Source organism: Arabidopsis lyrata (genome assembly GCF_000004255.2).
Source record: "Arabidopsis lyrata subsp. lyrata unplaced genomic scaffold ARALYscaffold_3, whole genome shotgun sequence".
NCBI lineage: Eukaryota > Viridiplantae > Streptophyta > Magnoliopsida > Brassicales > Brassicaceae > Arabidopsis > Arabidopsis lyrata.
In genome coordinates, this window is record NW_003302553.1 from 5,151,779 (window position 1) to 5,176,690 (window position 24,912).

The following is a 24,912-nucleotide window of genomic DNA, read 5'->3' on the forward strand; positions in this document are numbered from 1 at the left end:
CTTTAGCTTAACAGGACACATGAAAGCAAGATTTCCTAAGAACAACTTTTTGAGTTTGAACAAACTTAAAAGCCAACAAAAACTCAAAATTATAACTTTAAAAAAAAAAAAAAAAAAAAAGGTATCGGTACTTCGTAGGCAACCCGACGCAGATTTTTAGATATTGATAATTTACTATTCCTGTGGAATGCTGATGAGATTTTTTTTAGAGCATAATTAAATCCACAAATAGGATAAGATCGGATAGTAGTTTTTTAAATGAAATGATATTCTATTCCTATACATTTATGAAAATCAATTTGTTTATAGAATTAATACCCAATTCTCATGTTGATTTTACTACAATATTTTTTATGATGTATATAGTTTGAGATATTTTGAAGATCTTCTTTTTTTCTCAAAAAATATTTCATTGTCTAGTCCATGGGACGAGTTTGAAGTTAAGCAGATCATGGAAAGAGAATCTAATATTATGAACTAGTACTATTTCACTGAAAACAAGATAAAAGAAAGAAAACATGTCTCCCTTTAATCTTTGAATGCATATTCAGTCATGTCATGACCCATCCATCATCTTTCTTCGAATCTCCTATCTCACTGAACATGTTTGGAGGCAGCCTTCCGTATTTTGATATCTAGTTATCTACACTTATGATCTCATATGTCTCCATTAACCATATTTGATTTTTTATTTTATCAGCATTGTCATAGTTAAATTAAACAAACCTAACTCGTTGTGATCATTCAGTGGTTGAAAATTTTGTCATACGGTTAAAACATTTGAATCATATACAGCACAAATGGCAAGAATCTTCATAGTTCCCGGAGATTATAGGGACTTTGGTTTATAATCCCCGGCTAGAAAGTTTTAAGCATTGGCGACCAGAGTTTAGATAACAAATCTTGCAAAATACGCATACATGGTTGTCATGCAAACGTATTATTATGATGTAACCGGGGAATATCATTTGGACTGGGGAAGTTGGGGCAAATAGACACAAATCAAAGTTTATAGACAATTTGCTTAAATATTTATTGGTGGATTCAAGTCGTGGGGCTATTTTGTACTTGGAGTAATTAATAATTTAAAATAATGCAAACAATTGGAAGAACATGTGTTAAGATTCTGGGACTAGGCGTAGGGTTTCTCTTTACGTAGTTTTCATAGCGTATGTATTTGTGTACGGCCCTTTGAAATAACGCGAAAACATTTATTCTCGTTTTCATAAATTCTCTTTTTTCTGTTTATTGAAAAAAAGACAAGACAAGAACATTGGCAAGTGAGGACAATTGGTGTGGCTTAAATTAGATATCTAATTATTCGGCTGTGCTCTATTATCTAACGTATCACAATTCGACAGATGTATCTTAGTATCGACTATACATCAATTATTAAATAAAGCTGTTTGAACTTTCATTTTATCGTAGTTGAAATTTTACAAAGAAAATGTGTTCTTAAGGGAGATAAGACATGCCGAATGGCAAATCCGAAAGAAAGATATAGGTGGATGAATATAGAAAGAAAAGTGAAAAATAAACGAAAATAGAAACAGTTAGAACATAAAAGGAAGAATGAGCTGGTAATAATTAAGATGTTTAAGTTAAGAAAATGGCTTTGACAGCATTAAAAGAGAGTGTAAGAAGTTATTAACAGAGCAGAGAGTCTCACTAACTGTAAGTTTGGTGTTTTCGGTCAGCCTGCCCGAACCCAACAACTTGTTAAAACTCCTCTCTACGTTTCCTATATATAAACACACTTAAACACACTCTCATTTCCTCCCAAACAACCCCAAATATACGAAATGGCATCATCTCTTCCTCAGTTCTACGCTGATTTCACAACATTTTCCGGTGAGACTTCTTCGCAGTTTCACGGCTCTTCTTCATGTCCCGACGTGGACTCCTCGTTATCCAGCTACCTTGACGACTGTTATGGCTCCTTCAATACCTCTTCTAATCCAGAATCCATCTTTGTACCCCAAGTTTTTGGTATTTCTGACGTCTCTGTGCCTGAATACAACAATTATTACCAGAAAATGAGTGTGAATAATGCCACACAATACTTTCATGGTGGGGATCATCAAGAATACTACGCCTTTTCACCGGAGATCAAGCCCTTGTTCCGTCCGGCCACAGGAGAGCAATCTTGGGTACATATGCACGTTTCAAAATCTTATAATTAATATGAGAGCCATGTAATATATATGCAAGAAATTAAACAAAATAAAATAAATATTTGTACGAAGCAGGGAAATAGTGAAGGAGGGATACAGGCTGAGCCAAACACAAAAGTGGGACGCTATTCGGTTGAAGAACGTAAAGACAGAATCATGAGGTACTTGAAGAAGAAGAACCAGCGCAACTTCAATAAGACCATCAAGGTATACATACACTCATTCTTATTTAACTTAGTTAATTATTCGTTTTACTTTTAATGTTCATGAATTATGAAAAGAGAGTTTTAAAATTATGATATATGTATGCAGTATGTGTGTCGTAAAACCCTAGCCGACCGACGTGTTCGTGTTCGCGGCCGATTTGCTAGAAATAATGACACATGTGAAGAACAATCTCACATGTCAAAGAATCACAACAACCATTCTGAAAAAGAGGAAGATATGTTTTCAGGATCAGACGACTATCTAATCCAGGTATTATTTAATTATTCCAAGACAGTATATTATGTGCCATTGTTACTATAATTTGTAAATCTAATTTACTAATGCATCCCAATTTTAAGCAGATGGAACACGATGACGGATGGCTTCACGAAGCAATGTCTAATCTGATTCCTTTTCCTTGTGAATTTGACGCTCCTGGAGATGCTCATCATCCAAACACTTGGAGTTTCTGATGTCACTACCCATCTCATTTACTTCCGAATCAATTAATGTCGCTGGCTATTAAATTTTCATCAGTTAGTTTAGTTTTACGTACCAAGCAGCTTATTTATTTTATGGTAGATTTATCATATTGTACTTAATTATTCTTGGGGTTATTGAACATGAAGATTAATTCTGTCTAGTGAATAAATAAAAGAACTTCACCTAATCATCATATCTAATTATGACGTGAGAATAATTTCAGCTAATGCAGGCAATCTGAATACAAGATCAAGTTTTTATGGTTTTTGGATTTATTTATGTTCTTAAAAAAAAAAAAAAGTTATGTTGATCTACTTTTACCTTTTACAGTCAATTAAAGTTTATATAATGTGGAAACCAGAAAGACGATTCTAAGAGGGGTAAAAAGTTTGTTGAGATTATTTAAGGCAAACAACATCTTTTTACAATATGCGAATAAATTGGATGAGTCGATAAGAGATTAATTAACTAGTGGATTCATGGAACAATTGTGTATTAAGGAATATATGATGCAATTTTAATCATAAGACGAATGACTTAACGTAACATAGCTTGTGGCGCCCTTTCTTTTCTTTCTTTCGATGCTTACATATGAATGGATATAAAGAATAATGCCGATTAATTGGTCGTAACAAAACACAGAAACATGATAAGTTGTACACAAATTCTTGCAATGATAGGTAAGGAGCTAAAGAATCCGTTTATTCATTATAGGGTTTATTATCATTGCATGATAATATAGAGAGAGTGGAGATGAAAGACATGATACGGAACCAAGTTCCAATCACTTTTTAAGACATATAATTCTTATAACAAACATATAAGGCTTCAAAATCTGCAAATTCATGATTATATTCTTTGAAGTTGTCCCCTTTATTTTCTGCTTTGACGAATATATGTGAAGTTGAAGGCTGAAGCCCTCTCATTTGCTTTCACTTTCCCACTTTTTTCTTCTCAACACACTTCTAGTGATAAACATGAAACTTGTGTACCTAACAACAAAGTGATATACGTATATATTTTTAGTTTCTAAACGCATAATTAGTATTAGTTTCTAAAAGCCTTGTGAAATCCACAACAAGAGAAAATTGTTGTAACTTTTATATTCAAGATAAATCACTATTTTTTTTTTTGACAGCTCAAGATAAATCACTATATATCATGTGCTTTATGATCATTTTAACTACTTGCTTTGATCATATTCGGAAAATCAGATTTATGATTTAAATCCTAACAATTAACAATTTTGACAACTACAAAAAAAAAACCTAACAATTAACAATTAAACGTAACATGTTGAACTAGTTAGATAGTTTATGGGGAAGTGGGCAACAACAAACAATCTCTTCAGTTCATTGTTGGCCCGACAGCTTATTACTACTAGTATAGAGGACGGATGGGTCTCAACAGGATCCATATATAATGTCTCACGAATTGGATGTATCATAGAAAATTATTTATTTATGTCATTGAAATCTGTTGGCCCTGCTTCTTAACTTGGGCACATATACGACACAATCTATCGCATATGCTTAAGTCAAAATAAGATATAGATTACATCAAGTAATCATTAACTGTTATCTTCCCGTTTGTCAGTCTTCTTAATATCAAGAAAGATATCAGTGTTTACCCATATTTTCAATAATTCCGGTGAATTCCCACTATCTCAAACCTTCTTTTTTTTGCCTTCTATATATAACTGGTCAACTTGAACAGGCAAAAGGCAATATGAATTAATTCAATTTTCTAAAAAACAACTGATATAAGTATACTCATACTATTTAATGAGTATAATACAGTTATGAGATACTTAGTTAGGCTGATACAATGTTGGAATTAATATAGTACTTGAAAGACACATTAATTAATGAAATTACGAATTGCATATAATGATATAAATGGTACAATATATTTTGGAGGAATTGCGACTTTCACATGTTGTGCGATGCGATGAAAATAAGTAATACAAAATGCTTTTGTCCACTTCACTAAAATGTTACTAAGATTCGGCGTTGGATTTCCATATTTTATAAAGCCTGTGTTACCGTTATAGCAGTGAAGGTCGCTCTCTATGCATGTTGAAAACGAAAGCTCCAATCAACATCTTACCCCTTCAATGGGAGGGAGAGCTAATATATGTCTATTTCCAAGTCTTGGCCTCAATATATATATTATTTTTGTTTTCTTTGCATTTCTAATTAATATCCCCATATATTTGTTTCATTTCAAATCTAATATATATGTAAGTCTACAATAATGTTCTTTTCGAGCATTTTTAAGGATCAAATTTTGTATTTTATACATTTTTGGATTGCAGGAACCGAAATTAGTATCGAAGTCTTTCTAAGATAAGAGAAAGTGCAGCTACTTTCTTATCTGTGCATTTTGGTAAGAAGATTGGTTGATTGTTTATTTAATTTTATAATGAGACGAGGTAGTTTAACTAGGGGAATCATCAAACATAGGTTTAAGCAGCTAATCAAAGTGATGTTGCAGCCAAAAAAGGAGTCTACCGGGGCGGAGGTAGTGAAGAGGGAGGGGGTCAATTGACCCCATAACATTTATGATTTTTTGTTTTTTAAGGTAAGTCTGACAATAATTATGGATATTTTGGTTTAATTTTTTTATAATGACCCCATGCCAACAATCAATTCCTTAATTTGACCCCTCACTTGTTTATTTTTTATTTAGCATTAATACATTTTTCATTTTTTTGTTTTATATTTTTTCTAATATATGTTTACAAATATTTAAAATCGTGGTACATATTAATTTTTTAGATATATTCTATTTTTTTTTCCTTAGTTTTTTTCAAAATTGTTTTTATACATATTTTATTTAGTTTAAAATAAATAATTTAATATTAATATGTAATTAAATAAAAATAATTAATTATATATGACTTCTATAAACTAAAATTCTAGTTCCGAGTCTACGTTGAGAGATCAACAGAGCCACGTGTTTTCTAATCATGCAGCAATTGAATTTAACATGGTCGATCGAAAATATATATATATATATATATTGTCACATATCTAAAAGTAAACATACTGTACATATGTGGTTCGTGGGGATTTTGGAAAATAAGATAATGCGACGATGGCTACAAGACAGGGTCCGACAGAATCTTTATAGAAATATTATAAATTACTAGTCTAGATGGGGTTGACCTTTCCCACTGAACTGGGAAAATCTGACCCTTTTCCGTTTTTTTATATAATATAAAAACACTTCAAAACCCAATCATGAAAATGATCAACAAAGTTAAAGTAGGAAGCTAATCAAAATAGGGACGTAGTTACTAGTTAGGCTTCTTATTGCATGCAACTGTGTAACAACAGGGAGCGATCTTGTTACCCAAATGTGAGATTTCACTTCCAAAAAAAAAAAAAAAAAAAAATGAGATTTCACTTTCATTGTCTCTTTCACAAGTTTTTCTTCCAGACAAGACATGGCCTCTCATTTTCCATTTTCTTTTACATATACTTTTTCATTTGAAATACACCTCGAAACAAAGGTGATACTGTAAAATTTAGTTCAAAACGTATACTTGTCTAACTTTGTTACTTTTTAGTAATTTCTTACGTAGTAAGAAAAGTACATGTACTGATGTACAACTAATAAATTTTAAAATTCGTAACTTTTTTAGTTCTTTTTTCATCTCAAGGAAAAAAAATCGTTGATTCATCGTCAACGCTTGTATTTAAGTAACACAACTTTGGTAAACCAAGAAAAAAAGTAATACATGCATATGTGACTATATACTATGTTGCATAGAAACGGAAACGGAAACGCGGAAGGGAAACGTTTCTGAAACGGAAAACAATTTTTTTCTAAAATTAAGGATTATAAACGTTTTGGAAACGTACACACATACATATATATATAACACTAACATATAACTATATTATAGATAAAATGGTTTAAACAATACAAGTCCGAAATATCAATATTAAATGGGTTAACTAAAATACTAAAAGATAAAGATTAAAAGGTTCAAGTTCAAATATTTAATTTATACCAACATTTTCATTTTTATATTCATTAGTTTCATCAAAGATCATATAAAGCTGTCTTCAAATCTGGTTTGTCGAGAGAAAGATCTTAAAACTTAGAGTTTTCCAGAATTAGTTATATGTATTATAAATCTTAATATTTCTAATCTTTATTAATTAAGTTTCTTTTTTTTTTTTTTTTTTTGATAACTCAGGGGAATCCCAGACCTATGGAGGGGCCCAGACTAATCCCCTGGGGGAGGTGCAGCCCACAGATAGACTCTCTCTCCGGGTATGCAAATGGGCCGAAAGCAAGGGCCCATATCCATGTGGCCAAGTGGAGATCTAACAATTGCGCGCTTGCGGGGAATCGATCCCTGGCCTAGACCAACAGGGCAACTCCTCCACAAGTGGCAACCACTAGACCAAGAACACTTGGTTATATTAATTAAGTTTCTAAAACCAATAAAAAGGATTTGTCGCGTTTCCATCGTGTTTCTAAACATAGATTTTTAGAAAACGCATTCATGTAACGTTTTTCGTATTTCCAAAAAGTTTCTGCTTCCGAAACATTTCGAAAACGAAAAACGGACCTTTGAAAGAGTTTCCATGCAATATAGACTATATAGACCATAGTCATCGTCGTTACTCATCCGCTTTTAAACGAGCAAATTTAAAGTTGCATTATTCCGACTTCCGAGAATTGAGAACATGGGCACTCGCCTTGGTGGGCTTCTTATAGTACTCTATCTCGCAACGTATTGGGCTTTCAATTTTAGGCCCATAATACCTAAACATAGCCCAAGGTGTTGACTTGGAAAGAGACTAATTTGATTACGAAGATAAGTTGGAAAGGGGCATGGCTCACGATAGCCAAGCGTTAAGTACTAGTTTCAAGCGTGGATTTTAGAAGTATTAAACAAAATGAGTTTATTTTAGAAGCCAAAAACTGAAAGTCTACTAGAATTTTAAATGGCTTTCATGTATAAGTTTTTTATTTTATTTTTAACTTTTTTGGTAAAGAGCTACAAATATAACTTGCTTACGTATACGTATATACCCACTTCAAGATATATTTGTATACCTACTTAAATGTTTTTTAATTGTTATAATTGTGCGGCTTTGTGTTTAAGGCAAAACGCATGCACCACAAAATGTTCTCTTGTAAGAAACTAGCTAGAAATTAAAACCCTACTGTAAGAGTTGTTTATTTTAATATAGCTGTGAATGTGGTTCAAGTTTTTTATACCCAGAAAATGAATTAATTCAACGTTTACTTTTATTTTTTTGAATTCAACGTTTACTTTTATTTGTATTACCATGCGTCAAAAATTTATACAGAGGGGGTTGGTAAATGAGAAGATATGTAGGTAGTTGAGATATATTAAAATTAAACTCCTCTTTCGATACATTACGTACTACAGAAAATTAAACCGAAATCTTGGCATTATGCACGCTTTTGATTAGACAAATCGACGACTAGTTCTGTGGGAGTACCAAGTGATTATAACCTTCCCACAATTATAATCAATATATAATTACATTTAAAACATTATCTCATGTACGTAAACTTCTATATTTTCGTTACTATTTATACCCGCTTCAATTGGTTACTTCTCAACATTCAGTTTTCAATTCAACCAAACAAAAAAAGAAACAAACTTTCAACCATTTTCAAGCAGAAGTGTGGAGACAATGGCTATCAATTTCGAGGACCAAACCACATTGTTCAATTTCGTGGTCACAGAAGGTAACGGCGTGAAAGGAATGATTGACTCGGGCCTCTCTAGTGTTCCACAGCCCTTCGTCCAGCCTCTCTCTGAGCGAATCCCGACCCAAAAAGCCCTTACGTGTGAGGCTACCCAGCCTATCGATCTTTCCAAGCTAGACGGCCCACAACACAAGGAGGTGGCCAAGCAGATCGTCGAAGCTGCCGAGACACTTGGCTTCTTCCAGGTAATAGCATTTAGGTTGGTGTAGGAACGAGCTATACATGCACGTTAATTTGACCTGAATACTATTTCCTATGTTCCTAATAGTTTGATGTTTTGTATTTTTTTCTTGTTTCACAAAGTTTGATGTTTTGTAACAACATCATTATTACTTTCATTTGTAACCAATAGGGAGAAGTGAGAGGTGAAATTAAAATTATTAAACTAACAAACAAATAATTAAAAAATAAAAAGTTACTTTTTCTTAAGTTATGTGAAATCCAAAACATCATTCTTCTAAGAACAGAGAGAATACTTATAAACTCACGTTAGATATCCTAAAAAATAAAGTTTACTGCTTATAAATGAGAGAAGACTATATGATTTGAGGACGAAATTCAAATGGCAGGTGGTGAACCATGGTGTTTCGGTGGAGCTGCTGGAATTGCTAAAATCGTCCGCTCATGAGTTTTTTGCACAAGCTCCTGAGGAAAAAGCCATGTACCTGAAAGAAGTGAGTCCAAGCAAGCTGGTTAAGTACGGAACGAGCTTCGTACCAGATAAGGAGAAGGCGATTGAGTGGAAGGATTATGTGAGCATGCTTTACACCAATGACAGTGAGGCTCTTCAACACTGGCCTCAACCATGCAGGTATATATATGGACTAAATTTATATTGATATAAATACATCATATTTTGTTTCAATTGGTTTTAATATATAAACTCATAAACCATAACATAAAATATATATGTTTGACAGGGAGATGGCACTTGAGTTCCTAAAATCATCGATGGAAATGGTGAAAAATGTAGTTAACATTCTGATGGAGAATGTTGGAGTGACACTAGAAGAAGAGAAAATGAATGGTTTGATGGGAACCAAGATGGTCAACATGAACTACTACCCCACTTGTCCGAGCCCGGAGCTGACCATTGGCGTCGGCCGTCACTCCGACATGGGAATGTTGACCGTTTTATTACAAGACGGCATTGGCGGTCTCTACGTTAAACTAGACAACGGTGAATGGGCCGAGATCCCTCCTGTCCATGGAGCTTTGGTCATCAACATCGGCGACACTTTGCAGGTAATTTGTCAAAAAGAATTTACAATGAATGGGGTGAAATTCTAATACAAATATAAAAATATTTCAACAGATTTTGAGCAATGGGAAGTACAAAAGTGCTGAGCATAGGGTTCGAACTACAAACATCGGATCAAGAGTCTCTGTGCCCATTTTCACGGCACCTAATCCCTCCGAGAAGATCGGTCCGTTGCCGGAAGTTGTGAAACGCGACGGAGTGGCTCGTTACAAGGAGATTTTGTTTCAAGACTACATGAATAACTTCTTCGGCCAACCACACGACGGAAAAAAATCTCTGGACTTCGCACGTGCCGAGTGATACTATCAGCAGTTGCCACGTAACTAAATCAACCACAAATACGCGACCACGTTTCCTTTTTATCCTTGTTCTTTTTCTATCCTCAGTTCCCACGTTACAAGGAGTTGTTGTTTTCCTTTTCTGTTTTCTTTTCTTTTTGATGTAACTTTTTATCCTTGTTCGATCCCAATGTTTTTATTTTCGTACAATTTATAAATTAATAAAAGTTGCCTTCTTCGTGTGCATTCTTAAACTTGATGGATCTTAATGAAATTTGATGCATATGAGGTTGAATGGTTGGGTTCTTTGACCAAATTTTCAAAGTCCCAGACTTTGACCCACCTAATGCTTTTTTACTGCAATGATTTAATATCTTTTTGCCAATTTCTCCACGGATTTGCAATTTATATATGGGGACTTTTCCCCACATTTTGAAAGTTAATTTAAATTTCTTATTTCCATATTTCAACTCTTTTTCATGGCATACTATATTTGCGATTTAGACTTGTTGGATTCATGGCATACGATATTTCTAGGTCGTACATAATTTTCCCTTGAGGCCTTGACTATAAGAAAAAGAAACAAAAATTATATTGAAACGACACCGTTTACCTATAAAAAAAATATGGTTCAACTTTGAAGAAAGTCCATGTGACGTAAGCGGTAGGGTTTCTGGACTTTCTGGTTATGACATGAATGAATGATGAATCGTGTACTTCAAACAGTGTGACGTAAGATTTATACGGATTTTCAAAGCTCGTGCCATTGCATCTTTCTTCAGTTTTCCTTTTTTACTTTTTGTGAAGTCTAAAATTTTCCACTCACGCCCAATTAAAACTCGTTAACTGACCACAAATTGGAATAATTTTATATAAATAACCTGATTAAATATATTGGGAGAACCGGAGATTGACCGAAATCAAGATGAGAAGCCCAAAAATAAAGAAATCATGAAGATCGAGAAGAATCTAGAAGATCATGATATTTGTTAATATCTTAGTTTATGATATTTACCATTATCTCTAAAGTATAATTTACATTTATCTTTATCTTAATTTAGGAAATTAGGTTTAGCCTTTATCTCTATATATATCACCAATCTTGTAATATTATTCTCATGAGAGTCTATTATAATTATTCCACAACACTTTTGTGTTTTTCACTCTCATCAATTTATCATGGTATCAGAGCCAAGATTCTTTCTGTTGATTTTGGATCCGTTACGTTAGCTTCCGCATCGCATATATTCTTATAGTTACAAATTCCAATGTTTCTTATATTTTGAAGAGAGTAGACCAAACTCTTGAAGTATATTATATATATATGACTAAATGTCTAAATATGTTATATACTAATACATAAAATGAATATATGTGTTATGGTTTACTTTTCCCCGATAATATTTTTCTTCTCCATGCAAACTAATAATCGTGAGTTTTTTTAGTGTCGAAAAAAGTTTATAATAGATGGAGAGGAAGATGTCCAAGAAGAACAACTTGGGGTCAACCATTGAGTGACTCTGGTTGAATTATCCTTTGACTTGACCAGCCGCTACGAATTGACCAACAAATTGAAACAAACAATAAATAGGGGAACTTATATTCATTTTTTTTTCTGTCCAGCTTTCAAATAATTTTATAAACCGAATTCATAGTATTAAATTACTCTCGTTTCCATGTCTTCCCTATGTTTATTACTTCTATTTTATATCAGAACGAGATTAGTTAATATTTTCTCTGCACGTCCAATTTTATAAAAATATTTTGGCTAGAAACACACACATATGAAGAACTTCGATTTTTTTTTTTTTTTTACAAAAATCATTTAACATTTTAGTTAAAAACAATCAAACCAATCATAATATAGAACAAAACTGATCACAATATTAAAATGCGTTTAAATTTGTTTAGAAACATGTAAGATACCTAATAAAATGAAACAATAAAAAATGTTAAAACATCTTATAATATGAGATAAAGAGAGTATTAGTTCTTTTTGATATTCCAATGAAATTTGTTGAAAGGTAAATGTTTTTTTTTTTTGGTAATTTGTTGAAAGGTAAATGTTTGTGATGGAGAATGATTCCTTCACCAAAATCTTTTTTTTTTAAATAAAGAAAATTTTGTAGGTTTAGACATGTACATCTTCATCATATTGGGGACTCAAATATTTATTAATATATATTTTTCTAAATATCATTTGAATAAGTTGACTTTTAGTATTTGAAATATTTTACTAGTTGTGCTATTATTGGTACCGGGTACTTTTACCAAAAGCTTATCTAGAAATGTGGTAAAGATTTGGACAAGAAATTTAAAAGTCAGAACCAACATTACTTGAATAATGTTTTCGTAGAGTGAGTTTTGACAATGAGCAGTGTATTAATGGGAAATTCTTTAATGCAGTGGAAATTTCGGTTTCTGAATATAATAATTATGGTAACAATAATTATCTATATTAGTATTTCCACTACTTTTTAATTGACTTTCCACAGTTTGAGGGAGTGTTATTAGTTTATTGATTTGTAAATCCATATAGAATTTGAAAATCTCTATTAATTATAAAATCAAAATATATGGATTTTGAAATAACATGTGTTTATCCATGGATTTGAATCTTTTTATTTTTCTCTTTTAAATCCATTCAATTCCATTTAAAACATAATTTGGATTCTCAAATTTAAAAACAAATGACTAAACGAATAACATAGGTTTTAACTAGTATTTATAAATCATAGAACCAATAACACATGATTTTAATTAGGATTTTAAAATCAATGATTGAATAACAAATAATTTTTGTTTGGATTTTCAATTCCTTATAAATCCATAAACCAAGCACGCTCCTCCGATCGAAATTTGAAATTTCGCCTCGTGATTTTTGCAAATAAAATTACAACAACTACCACCGGGATGTAATATGATTTTTCTCATATTTGAAAAAGAAAAAGAAAGAACATGTGGTTTAGTAAGTCATGTTGCATTCTCCAGAAAAAAAAGTAAGGCATGTTGCAAAAACGTAAGGTCGCTCAGTGAGATAGTGGGGGATATAACTTATGCGTAAATGTGATTTTTGACTGGAGTTGGGGCAGGCCATGCCTCTTCATTCTTCAGCAAAATTTATTTATAAAACGATTCCCATTTTATCTATTTTTACGATAATTAGTTTTAATATTTTCTTTATAAAATATCCTTAAATTATTTTTGGAGTTTGGCCCTTAAAATCTCAGGGCAAATTCTGAGAGGGAAGTATTCTGGGATCACCGTCGATTTCATCTTATGAAATCAAAATTATCATCCATAACAATTTTAAGTTATGATATAATGGATATATATATATATGGACTGGACGTCAAATAATTAATTGTTGAGATATCAATCCGAATGAAGATGTATAATAAGATTAACATAAACGAAGAAATCCGATATTCCAATCTTTGAAAGTATAGTTGTTAATTAATTTAAACTTTCAATTATTAATTGGATCTAGATATAACTTAAAATTTTATGCGCGTAAATGTGATTTTTGATTGGATTTGTACGTGAACATCCAAAAAATATATAGAAGTTAATGTTATTATAGAAGGAGAAGATATGAATATATTTGAAACTGTAAACAAATTTGACCAATTCAAAATAAGTGTAATTGTCACTTAAAAATTAGCCCACTCCTAGTCCTAGAATTTCAGAAATTTCTGGTTGTAAATTGTAGTGGGAAATATCCAATAAATTTTCATGGTAAACTACATCATTCTAGTTGTTGTATGTAAAAACATGTGATTCTTTTTTACTCCCTAAATAAATAGAACGTAGAATAAGCTTCACGGAATTGGTACGACGGTTTATGAACCATCCCGTAGCTGTAGTTATCAGTTGCAACTATATTAAAATAAAGCGACAAGAGACGAGTTAAAAGACCAGTTACTTCATGTCCAAAAAACTAAGCTTAACTATAATAACTACAATAACCAGTGAGAAAGGAACTGAAGGGTAATATTCGGTTTTTATTAGGTGGCTCTGTCATTATCAATTACGGAGAAACTACCAAATAGAAAACTGTAAGAATATTCATATTTTTTTTCTTTTCTTTTGATGATCACTCCAAGACTCCAAGTTAAAATCTCCAAACGAAGCAATACAAATCTTACCTTTACGATCCCAAAGTCGGATATATGCGTTTAACGTCATGATGATTAGTAGATGTTTTGTGGTGACCAAGAATATAATATACAAACAACTAATGATGGGCCTAGAAGAAATTAATGTTTGTAACATCGAATCCTCGTCAGACATTTGGAAGAGGAAACACAAAAAATAAATAGTGGTGTCAAAAGTCAGTTCTCTCCTTGGCGTTTTCCTTTGCGTCCTAATAATATGAAAGGTAAAAGCGTCATATTAATTGGGTCCACGTATTGATGCGAAAAGACTCATTCTAAAAACTCAAGCCCGAAAGACTTTTACCGGGTCGGATCATTGATTACAAAGGATCACTAAGTCAACAGAAATGACTTGACCAAATCGACCTTATCATAGATAGACACACACGACATAAACTCTCTTTATATAATCTCAAGAAGATTCTTATATGTGAGTCCAAAGAGCAAAAAGGAGGAAATAGAAAAATCAAAGCCATGGAGAAGATGATAGAATCACGGGACAACACAAGAGAATCAGAAGATGAGGAAGTGTTAAAGCTTCCAGGGTTTAGGTTTCATCCAACGGACGAGGAGCTTGTAGGGTATTATCTCTCTAAGAAAGTACTTCTAAAAAAACCAAGCAAGATCGATGAGATTGTTAGCCAAATCGATATCTATAAATTCGATCCGTGGGATCTTCCAAGTAAGTTTGTTTTACTCGCTCTTGTTTTTCTTTGCTAATTGCAATCTAAACCATGCAAACACATAAATAGATAATATATTAGGTCTTACTTTTATGAGAAAAAGAAACGTAAAGTCTTGTATGCATGTTTGTGAAGTAAAATTAACACATAAATTATTGTTATAAACCGATGATCAAATGTAAATTTTGTTTGAAGGGTCGAGGAATACGGAGAAGGAAAGCTACTTCTTCTGCAAGAGAGGAAGGAAATATAGAAACAGCATAAGACCGAACCGAGTGACTGGTTCCGGTTTCTGGAAAGCCACAGGGATAGACAAGCCTATCTATTCCGATGGATCCAATAAAGCCGTGATCGGTCTAAAGAAGACACTCGTTTATTACCTTGGAAGCGCCGGGAAAGGAAGCAAGACGGATTGGATGATGCACGAGTTTCGTCTCCCCACAGCCAATGACACTATCCCCGGTGGCCCTACACACTCTAACCCTACTCCAACTTCCTTGCTACACGCAGTAAGTTTGCTATCGCTTGATTGTCATGATCATGTATGGTTTGGCCACTATAAGCTTTTTTGGGTTTGGGAAAGAACACTCATCGTTGGTTCTTATTATATGGTTGCAGGAAGTATGGACGTTATGTCGGATATTCAAGAGAAATGTGTCTAGTAGAAAATACACTCCAGACTGGAGAGAATTAGCAAATGGCAAACGCGTGAAGCAGCAACAATCTAATTACCAAGAAGCTTATTATATAAATTTTGGGGACTATGAAAGTAGTAGTACCAATGTGATCAACGTAAGGGAAGGCGAAGGGAATTACGAGAGAAGCGTTTTCCAGCTTCAACAAACGCCTCATCAACATCAAAACAAGCCAATTCTCATGGACACCACACACGTTGATAATTCGTTTCAACATTTCTCCAACGATAACATTCACGAAGAAACCTACGAGAATTGGGACGAGCTTCGATCGGTTGTGGAATTTGCTTTCCCACCTTCTTCTCTTAGTTAGATCTTTAAACTAGTTAACTTACTAGTAAAATATTACTTGGACGTTTTGTATTATCAGCTTTCTATTCATGTAGACATGTATGAATGCACTTTATATATATGTATTATCGTATTTTGTCTTGGTATCCCTTTAATTTGTACCTGTGATGACAACAACAACAACACAAAAAGAAAGATATAAAAACAATAAAATTGTTGCAAATAATGAAATTAATGCTAATTAAATCAGGAAAAACTCGTAGACTTTTATTTTTGTGTAAAAAAAAACCTCGTAGACTTTTACAAAACTAAGCAAGTCCACCTGTCGGAAAAAAAAAACAAGTCCACATATGAATTGGGCTTAATTTTATCGAGCGCATAGAAAACCCAAATCAAATCTTTGGACTCTTTTGGTCCTTTGTTGCTGAGAGTTGCCAGCTTCGTAATACCCTAAACCAACTTCAAACCCTAACTGGTCCCAAGGAGAGGAAACGATTGATTTTACTTGCTTGGATTCATCTACTTTCCCAGAAAAAATCTTACATTGTATCCAACTTCTACAATCCACAGACAGTTCAAATCCGTGAGTGGTGAGTCCCAGCAGCGAAAAAACCTCACAGAAACTACTAGCTTGCTACCAGAAGAGCAGAAAACATTGGGCTTACGAATCTGTTGAGTCCCATATTGGGCTCTGTCTCGCATTGAAAAGCCCAATAGAATTGGCTCACGAATTCAGAACTCTTGGTTTACGAATTACTACTATTCATCTACGAGGGTCGGCAGCCCATTTAGGATAACACAAAAATTAAGTCAGCCCATTTAGGTAAAACCCTAGATTATTATAATGTAAGCAACCCAATTAATTACCTATAAATACATAACGCTCTGTCTACTTTTCCTCTTCTACTGTCTCGTGCAACTTTTTCTTTCTTGTGTAGGGTGTCACGTTTTTTTGGTTGATTTTTACTCTTTTCTTCTAATCTATCTTCTGTTGTTACTCATTTTCTTGATTCATCTATGGATTCAAGCTTTGATTGCGAATTATATGTTTCGTTTTTTTTCTTACGAATTATATTTATATGTTTCGTTTTTTTCTTCTAAAACACGTCACTCTTTTTTTTTTTTCTGCAGAGAATTCGCTCTCGTGAGAAACAAAGCAAGTGACAATGGTAAAGCCTTCTTCTTATTTATTTTCTAATCGGCGTGGTGATACTTTTTTTCATTCGTGTGACAATTATATAAACGGATATTTTTTTTTTATCTTGCAGGTGAAGTTCACAGTTGAAGAGCAACGGAAAATTATGGATCGTAAACACAACATCCGTAACATGTCTGTTATTGCCCATGTCGATCATGGTATTTCTCTCATCTTTTTTTTTTCTTCTTAAATTGTTCGTTGTATATGAATCTTTTATTCTCATATTGCTCTGTTTTTATGGCTTATTAATGTTGATATATCAACATAAAACTTTTTTTTTATCAGGGAAATCTACTCTTACGGATTCACTTGTTGCTGCTGCTGGTATTATTGCACAAGAATCTGCTGGTGATGTTCGTATGACTGATACGCGAGCTGATGAAGCAGAACGTGGTATCACCATCAAGTCCACTGGTATCTCTCTCTACTATGAGATGACTGATGAGTCTTTGAAGAGTTTCACTGGAGCTAGAGATGGCAATGAGTACCTGATCAACCTCATTGACTCTCCTGGACACGTTGACTTTTCATCAGAAGTCACTGCTGCTCTCCGTATTACTGATGGTGCTCTTGTGGTTGTTGACTGCATTGAAGGCGTTTGTGTGCAGACCGAGACTGTGCTCAGGCAATCTCTTGGTGAAAGGATAAGGCCTGTTTTGACTGTCAACAAAATGGACAGGTGTTTCCTTGAGCTTAAGGTTGATGGTGAAGAGGCTTATCAGAATTTCCAGAGGGTCATTGAGAATGCTAATGTCATCATGGCGACGTATGAGGATCCTCTCCTTGGTGATGTTCAGGTTTACCCTGAAAAGGGGACAGTGGCTTTCTCTGCTGGTCTCCACGGATGGGCTTTCACTCTTACCAATTTTGCTAAGATGCATGCTTCCAAGTTTGGTGTTTCTGAATCTAAAATGATGGAGAGGCTGTGGGGTGAGAACTTCTTTGATCCTGCAACCAGAAAATGGACGACCAAAAACACTGGCTCCGCGACCTGCAAGCGTGGGTTTGTTCAGTTATGTTATGATTTATGAACCCATTAGGATGATGATCAACACTTGTATGAATGACCAGAAGGATAAGCTGTGGCCGATGTTGGAGAAGCTTGGTATTCAGATGAAGCCCGATGAGAAAGAGTTGATGGGTAAACCTTTGATGAAGCGTGTCATGCAGGCATGGCTCCCTGCGAGTACTGCTCTGCTTGAAATGATGATATTTCACTTACCATCACCCTACACTGCGCAGAGGTACCGTGTTGAGAACTTGTATGAAGGTCCCCTTGATGATAAGTATGCTGCAGCTATCAGAAACTGTGATCCAGAAGGTCCTTTGATGCTCTACGTCTCTAAGATGATTCCTGCATCTGACAAGGGTAGGTTCTTTGCCTTGGGTCGTGTCTTTTCTGGTACAGTTTCTACTGGTATGAAAGTCAGGATCATGGGTCCCAACTATGTCCCTGGTGAAAAGAAAGATCTGTATGTCAAGAGTGTGCAGAGGACTGTCATTTGGATGGGTAAGAAGCAAGAGACAGTGGAGGATGTTCCTTGTGGTAACACTGTTGCTATGGTTGGGCTAGATCAGTTCATCACCAAGAACGCTACCTTGACGAATGAGAAGGAAGTGGACGCACACCCGCTTCGTGCCATGAAGTTTTCTGTCTCTCCCGTTGTTCGTGTTGCTGTAAAATGCAAGCTAGCGTCTGACCTTCCCAAGCTTGTAGAAGGTCTTAAGAGGCTGGCCAAGTCTGACCCTATGGTTTTATGCACAATGGAAGAGTCTGGTGAGCACATTGGTGCAGGTGCTGGAGAACTCCACATTGAAATTTGTGTCAAGGATCTTCAAGATTTTATGGGTGGTGCGGAGATCATAGTGTCAGATCCTGTTGTTTCGTTGCGAGAGACAGTCTTTGAGAGGTCTTGCCGCACTGTGATGAGTAAGTCCCCAAACAAGCACAACCGTCTTTACATGGAAGCCAGACCAATGGAGGATGGTCTAGCAGAGGCTATTAATGAAGGTCGCATCGGTCCATCTGATGATCCCAAGATCCGATCCAAGATCCTTGCAGAAGAGTTTGGATGGGACAAGGATCTTGCCAAGAAAATATGGGCATTTGGACCTGACACCACAGGGCCCAACATGGTGGTTGATATGTGTAAGGGAGTGCAGTACTTGAATGAAATCAAGGACTCAGTGGTTGCTGGTTTCCAATGGGCTTCAAAGGAAGGCCCTTTAGCAGAAGAAAACATGAGAGGGGTCTGTTATGAGGTGTGTGATGTTGTGCTCCATGTTGATGCAATCCACAGAGGAGGTGGTCAGATGATCTCAACAGCAAGAAGAGCCATCTATGCATCACAGCTCACGGCCAAGCCAAGACTTCTTGAGCCGGTTTACATGGTCGAGATACAAGCACCTGAGGGAGCTTTGGGAGGAATCTACAGTGTGCTGAATCAGAAGCGTGGACATGTGTTTGAAGAAATGCAAAGGCCAGGAACACCTCTCTACAACATCAAAGCCTACCTTCCTGTGGTCGAGTCGTTTAATTTCTCAGGTCAGCTAAGGGCTGCAACCTCAGGACAAGCCTTTCCTCAGTGTGTGTTTGACCATTGGGACATGATGTCTTCTGATCCGCTGGAGGCTGGCTCACAGGCTGCTACATTGGTAGCTGATATCAGGAAGAGAAAAGGTTTGAAGCTACAGATGACTCCACTCTCTGATTTCGAAGACAAATTGTAAGCGGAACATAACTCCTCTTATCTCCCTATTAGGCTCGTTTATTGTTCACTTTTTTGATATAGAATTATTTCACCCAGTTTTGTATCAGTCTTTTTACTTCATAGACAAAATCAATTCAGTAGTATTGTTTATACTAGTTGAGTTATTTCTGTTTCGTAACTTGTTTTTTTGGTTCTCTTCGATGACAATCTTTAAGCGTCAAAAATATTGTTTTGCTATTAGTTCTTCTTCTTTTATAAATGTTGATTTAGTGTTGAATTTTCTATTTATTGGTTGTGAGAGATGAAAACCTTGATGAAAGTTTTTGGAATGCCAAATGGAGTTCAGAATCCTATATTCATCCACTACATGATGACTTAAGCGTGTATTAGTTAGTATTCTAGTGTTTTTTCCTTGTCTAAAACCTTTGTGGCTTCAAGGCAGCTTCCTCTTTCCTCCAAACTTTTCTTTCAATGATTTTGAGGCCTTCCACTTTATTTTATCTGATCATCAAAATGCAAGAATAAGGCGAGAAACAGTAATTACAATTAGCAATAGTGGCTCATTTACTGGTATTGTCTGCCCCAACTCATTTTATCTTCCCTTTTTTTTTTTTGGTTCATTTACAATGTGTCTTTATTTCTTTGATTTCAAGATGTGCTCATTTTATGTCTTAGATATGTATCTTTAAACCAAACTTTTCAGCTCAACTAGAACATGTCATCGCCTCCACATAGTAAAGATCAAGAAAAGTGGCATGTGACTGTTTGAGTTTTAAGAAAGAAGCGAAAATACATGTTGCAAGTTTATCATTGCCTTGCGAAGTTAGATCAGCACTAATTCCCCACTCACTTGTTAACTGTTAAATTTAAAAAATGTGAACAAAGATACTATTGATTGGATTCTGCAGATGAAAAAACTGTGTCGCAATCATCCAACTTAGGCATCTTGATTTTGTAGGGACTCAATCTTAATGGTCCATTTTTGTGGTGGATGGGGTCCCTTATTTGCTTTCTTGATTCAATTAAGTAATCGTGTTGCGTTGTTGTCTTGGCCTGCTGGACACTAAGGACACCATTCATCCATCACTTCACATCATTCATCTTCCTTACTATGCACCACTATAATCATCATCAGCATCAATATTATTACTTTGACAAAAATAAATAAATTCTTGTTGGAATGTTAAATTGCATAAATTAATCATCACAATCTATAGTGATCTTCGTTGTTTTGTTTCAAAAAACAAATAAAAGAATATTCCAAGTGTATAAGATAACAATGAGTTCAATTGCCATCTTTTAATTAGTGTCATCTTCGACCTCAAGTCTCTCTCTTTTTACTATTTTTTCTCCTTTGACAAAGTAGCCGACGCACATCTTGTTTTTTTTCTTTTCCATCACTTTTTTTTGTAGGCTTTGCCATATTCTCTATCTTGTGCATTTATTTTTCTCCATACCATCATTGCATTGCTTTACTCTTGTTTTCAAAATTCATATGGTTACAAAAAAGGGGTTATGTTATGATAATTGTTTGAAATGAAGACTCCAATTATTTCTAAATCTATCGACATTAGAATTCCATATTGTATGATACTTTCACACTTGCCCCCATTAAATAACTATACACGATATTAATAGTTATGATTTTTATTTTTGAGTGGTTGGTTCCTAATGTGGACAATAACCAAACTATTTCCTCACCTTTTTTCATCCATACGAAAAGTACAGTCTTTACTTGTAATTGTTTCATGTCTTGTTTCTATCCAATATATCAATGTCATGTCTCAACCATATATTGTTTTTTGTCTCGATGGAAACATAAACTTCTAATTATATCTCTCATCTAAACCACATGGTGTTTTGGTATTTTGTACCATTTAGTGGGTGAGAGGATGATATTTGCATAGGTACAATACTAAATTTCCCAAAATTAAATCAGAAAAAAGGATTAGGTCAAGTGGGCAACAATGGTGTAGGCTATTCCTTTTACTATAAACCCTTGACATCCTCTCACCTCTCTTTCCCAAATTCATATTTGTGTCGTCCAACCTAAAGCACATTTAGATATGTCACTATAATGTTTTTTTGTCAATCTTCACTATAATGTTTATAATTGTTACTTGTTAGTATATGATGGCTCCAAGATCGGACCAACAAGAAAATATTAAGACATTATATACTGTAGCTTTAGCAAAGTGATACAAATTATATATCATTGGTCATTGCTTTTACATTTTGTTTAGTCTGTGTTTGAGTTTTGACTTTCAATCCAACATGATAATACTATATGTATACATACACAATCACAAACATGGCAATAAGGAAAAAATTTCAACTGAAATAAAAAAATCAACATCTTAATCACAATAAACTAATTTCTCGACTGCGTCAAAGACTATGGACGACTTTGATAAAAACCGAAAGTTGGGTTCCACTTTGGTATGAAAGGTAGAATATTTAGTAAAGAGTTAGTGAGAAAGAAGAAAAGATAAAGAAGAGAGGGCCATCAATATCATCGTTGTTCCATGGTTGACATGGTACACCATTCTTTACGAATATGAGGTCTCATCCAAGATTTCTGAAAAGCATATTTGATTTCTTTAATACATATTTTGTATATATAACTAATGTAGTGGGGACGTTGATTGTTAGAGGTTAACACTAGGCTACAGAACAAATGAAAACCGACCCACAAATCAATCAATTTTTTAAATCATGATGACATTAATTCGTATAACTTTTCTAGTGCCGTCTTTCCCTTGGAAATTTCTCTCTTTTTTTCTTAGATAACATACAAATCAAGTTGTGGAATATATAATTACTCTTTATATAAAAGAGGAATCATATTCATTCATCTTAATACATGGAAAGCAAAAGATGACTTACATGATTTCCATTCAAAAATAAACTAAAAGAATGATAAAATCCCAAAACATGAATAAAACTTTACATCGGGCATTTTGCAAAAGACTGTCCAAACAAGTCTAAAAGGAAGAACATTTTTTCTTTTTCGAACATTTGATGTTCAGATCTGGGCGAGCACATATCTTCGAAAGATGCTTTGTCTTGCATTGTTGAGGTGAAATGCATGAGTTTGAAAGTTCTCGTATGCTTCGTTGTAAATCTAACAAATTTTCTTTTAGTACTATTGGTGTTTACTATATTGTTTGGAGTGTATATGTGCCACTGTATTTTTGACTTTTGTGATAGCTTATTTGAGGAAATTAAAAAAAAATTGATTGTTCAATGACTCTATCAAGATGGTGAAGGTGACTCAGACAACATAGAAGAAGGTTAATTAGCTCTTTCATGACGATGTAGCCCACTTTCTTAATTATCGTATTTGAATAATAATTATAATTAAATGTGAAAGTCGGTTCCAAAACACAATTTCTCTGAACTGAACACATCCAATAGTCATTTTAAAGAGTCAAATAACCAAAGAAAAGAAAGTAATACGTTCTTTATAATATAACAACTATGTGATCTATATAAACTATGCGTGAAATTTTATCAGCATGAGAGCTTCTCATTACCTACATCTCTGGTCTTCAACAAAACAGGGCTGAGAGCTTCTTGACTCGATACATCCTACAAGCAACAGTTTATAAAATCTGGCGAGAACGAAATGGAAGACGACATGGTGAATCTCCAAACCCGCCTACTCGACTAATCAACTGGATCGATAAGCAAATGCGGAATGCTCTTTCATCTATCAAACTGGCGGGTGATCGATGCTACGACAAGGGACTGCAATTGTGGTTCGAAGCAAGAATTTAAACTCTTTAGTCTTTAGATTTCGATATTTCTAAACTCAATCAAACGTTGCACTAGTTGTAAAAAAGATATTTTTTTTTTAATATAATTTAACATTACATTAAAAAAAAAAATAATTTATCAGCATGTCACCTGGAAACATACGTTCTTTGAACTGTATTTTATAAAATTAAGATGTTTAAATACGATAACGTGTAAGATGGGATAGTTTTGTTTTAATATTCTAATGGGAAGTTGAGGAAAGTTCCAAGTGTGTGGAATCAAATTCACGTGTTGGAGAAGGGGAAAGTAAAGAAGAAACGGTCCCCCCCAGTGGGCCCATTACGGCCCAAATATTGTTTTTTTCGAAGCAAATAGGAAAGCAAATTGTGGGCCCGGCGGTGCGATGTGGATGTGCTTGTGTAATGTTTTAATGTTTTAAAGAGTTTTTAAATGCCAATTTTTGGCTTTTCTCTTTTATATTTCTTGTGGACTCCACTTTGAAGATTTGTTCCCTAGATAAAATAGCTTCTTTCTCTACCGACAATGTTCTTTTTTACCATTTCTTTTCTCTTCCTTTGATTACCATTTCGTAATACCAAGTGTGTTATATATGATCTATCATTATTGGTGCATAGTTATATGATCTATCATTATTGGTGCATAGTTGCGTACTGGTTAGGTGTCGCATATAAATGAACTAATTAAGCAGAAGATAGTGGAGAATGGAGATGATATTTGCCATCTAACTAACATGTGTTAGAGGAAAGCAAAGTCATTAATCATTGTATATCAATTTCCTTGTGCTGTCGATATATAAAAATAATGGGAGGTCGTCTAAGCATTACCAGTACTGCTGAGATTTTTTAAATAATAGTAGTAGAAGAGATCGAGGAGTAATAGTTTGACGTGACTTGATGATCACAATTGCAACGTCCGTATAGATAGACTTTCTTTTATTGATAACAAATGAGTTAATGGCACAAAACTACAAAAGTAGCGTGAAGAGACGGCAATAATAATGTGAATGTTGATGAATCCACCCCGGGACCATTCCACGATAAGTTCAGAGTCGTGCCCAAATTATTATGTACTATATATACGACAGCATCAATGATAAAGTGTTATTTTAGCGGTGAATTTTATACGATACTCTTTCCATCGATTTAAATGTTTCAGTATTTATTTCTGTATATCAAGAACTCTGCATTCAAAAAGATCTAAACAAAAAAGACAAATAAATAAATCATGA

The 24,912-nt window shown here is 34.2% G+C and overlaps 4 protein-coding genes across 4 annotated transcripts; all 4 read left to right on the forward strand.

The window, feature by feature from the left end:
* The first annotated feature begins 745 nt into the window (after positions 1-745).
* Positions 746-3,055, forward strand: LOC9318859. Its single transcript, XM_002882747.2, has 4 exons — positions 746-2,150; positions 2,250-2,381; positions 2,487-2,651; positions 2,744-3,055. Exons 1-4 carry the CDS (start codon positions 1,803-1,805, stop codon positions 2,852-2,854), a joined length of 756 nt encoding a protein of 251 aa, XP_002882793.1. The 5' UTR covers positions 746-1,802; the 3' UTR covers positions 2,855-3,055.
* Positions 3,056-8,445: 5,390 nt separating this feature from the next.
* Positions 8,446-10,415, forward strand: LOC9318860 (feruloyl CoA ortho-hydroxylase 2). The gene is made up of 4 exons (XM_002882748.2): positions 8,446-8,815; positions 9,200-9,441; positions 9,551-9,875; positions 9,946-10,415. Exons 1-4 carry the CDS (start codon positions 8,555-8,557, stop codon positions 10,189-10,191), a joined length of 1,074 nt encoding a protein of 357 aa, XP_002882794.1. The 5' UTR covers positions 8,446-8,554; the 3' UTR covers positions 10,192-10,415.
* Positions 10,416-13,663: 3,248 nt separating this feature from the next.
* On the forward strand, positions 13,664-16,131 carry LOC9318861 (transcription factor JUNGBRUNNEN 1). The gene is made up of 3 exons (XM_002882749.2): positions 13,664-15,008; positions 15,205-15,518; positions 15,628-16,131. The coding sequence occupies exons 1-3, from the start codon at positions 14,801-14,803 to the stop codon at positions 16,015-16,017; spliced, it is 912 nt and encodes a 303-aa protein (XP_002882795.1). The 5' UTR covers positions 13,664-14,800; the 3' UTR covers positions 16,018-16,131.
* A 771-nt stretch (positions 16,132-16,902) lies between these two features.
* LOC9318862 (elongation factor 2) lies at positions 16,903-20,181 on the forward strand. The gene is given in 5 exon segments (XM_021032397.1): positions 16,903-16,929; positions 17,127-17,164; positions 17,264-17,351; positions 17,479-18,212; positions 18,214-20,181. Coding segments are annotated over 4 exon segments (2,535 nt in total). The 5' UTR covers positions 16,903-16,929; positions 17,127-17,161; the 3' UTR covers positions 19,924-20,181.
* Positions 20,182-24,912: the final 4,731 nt, after the last annotated feature.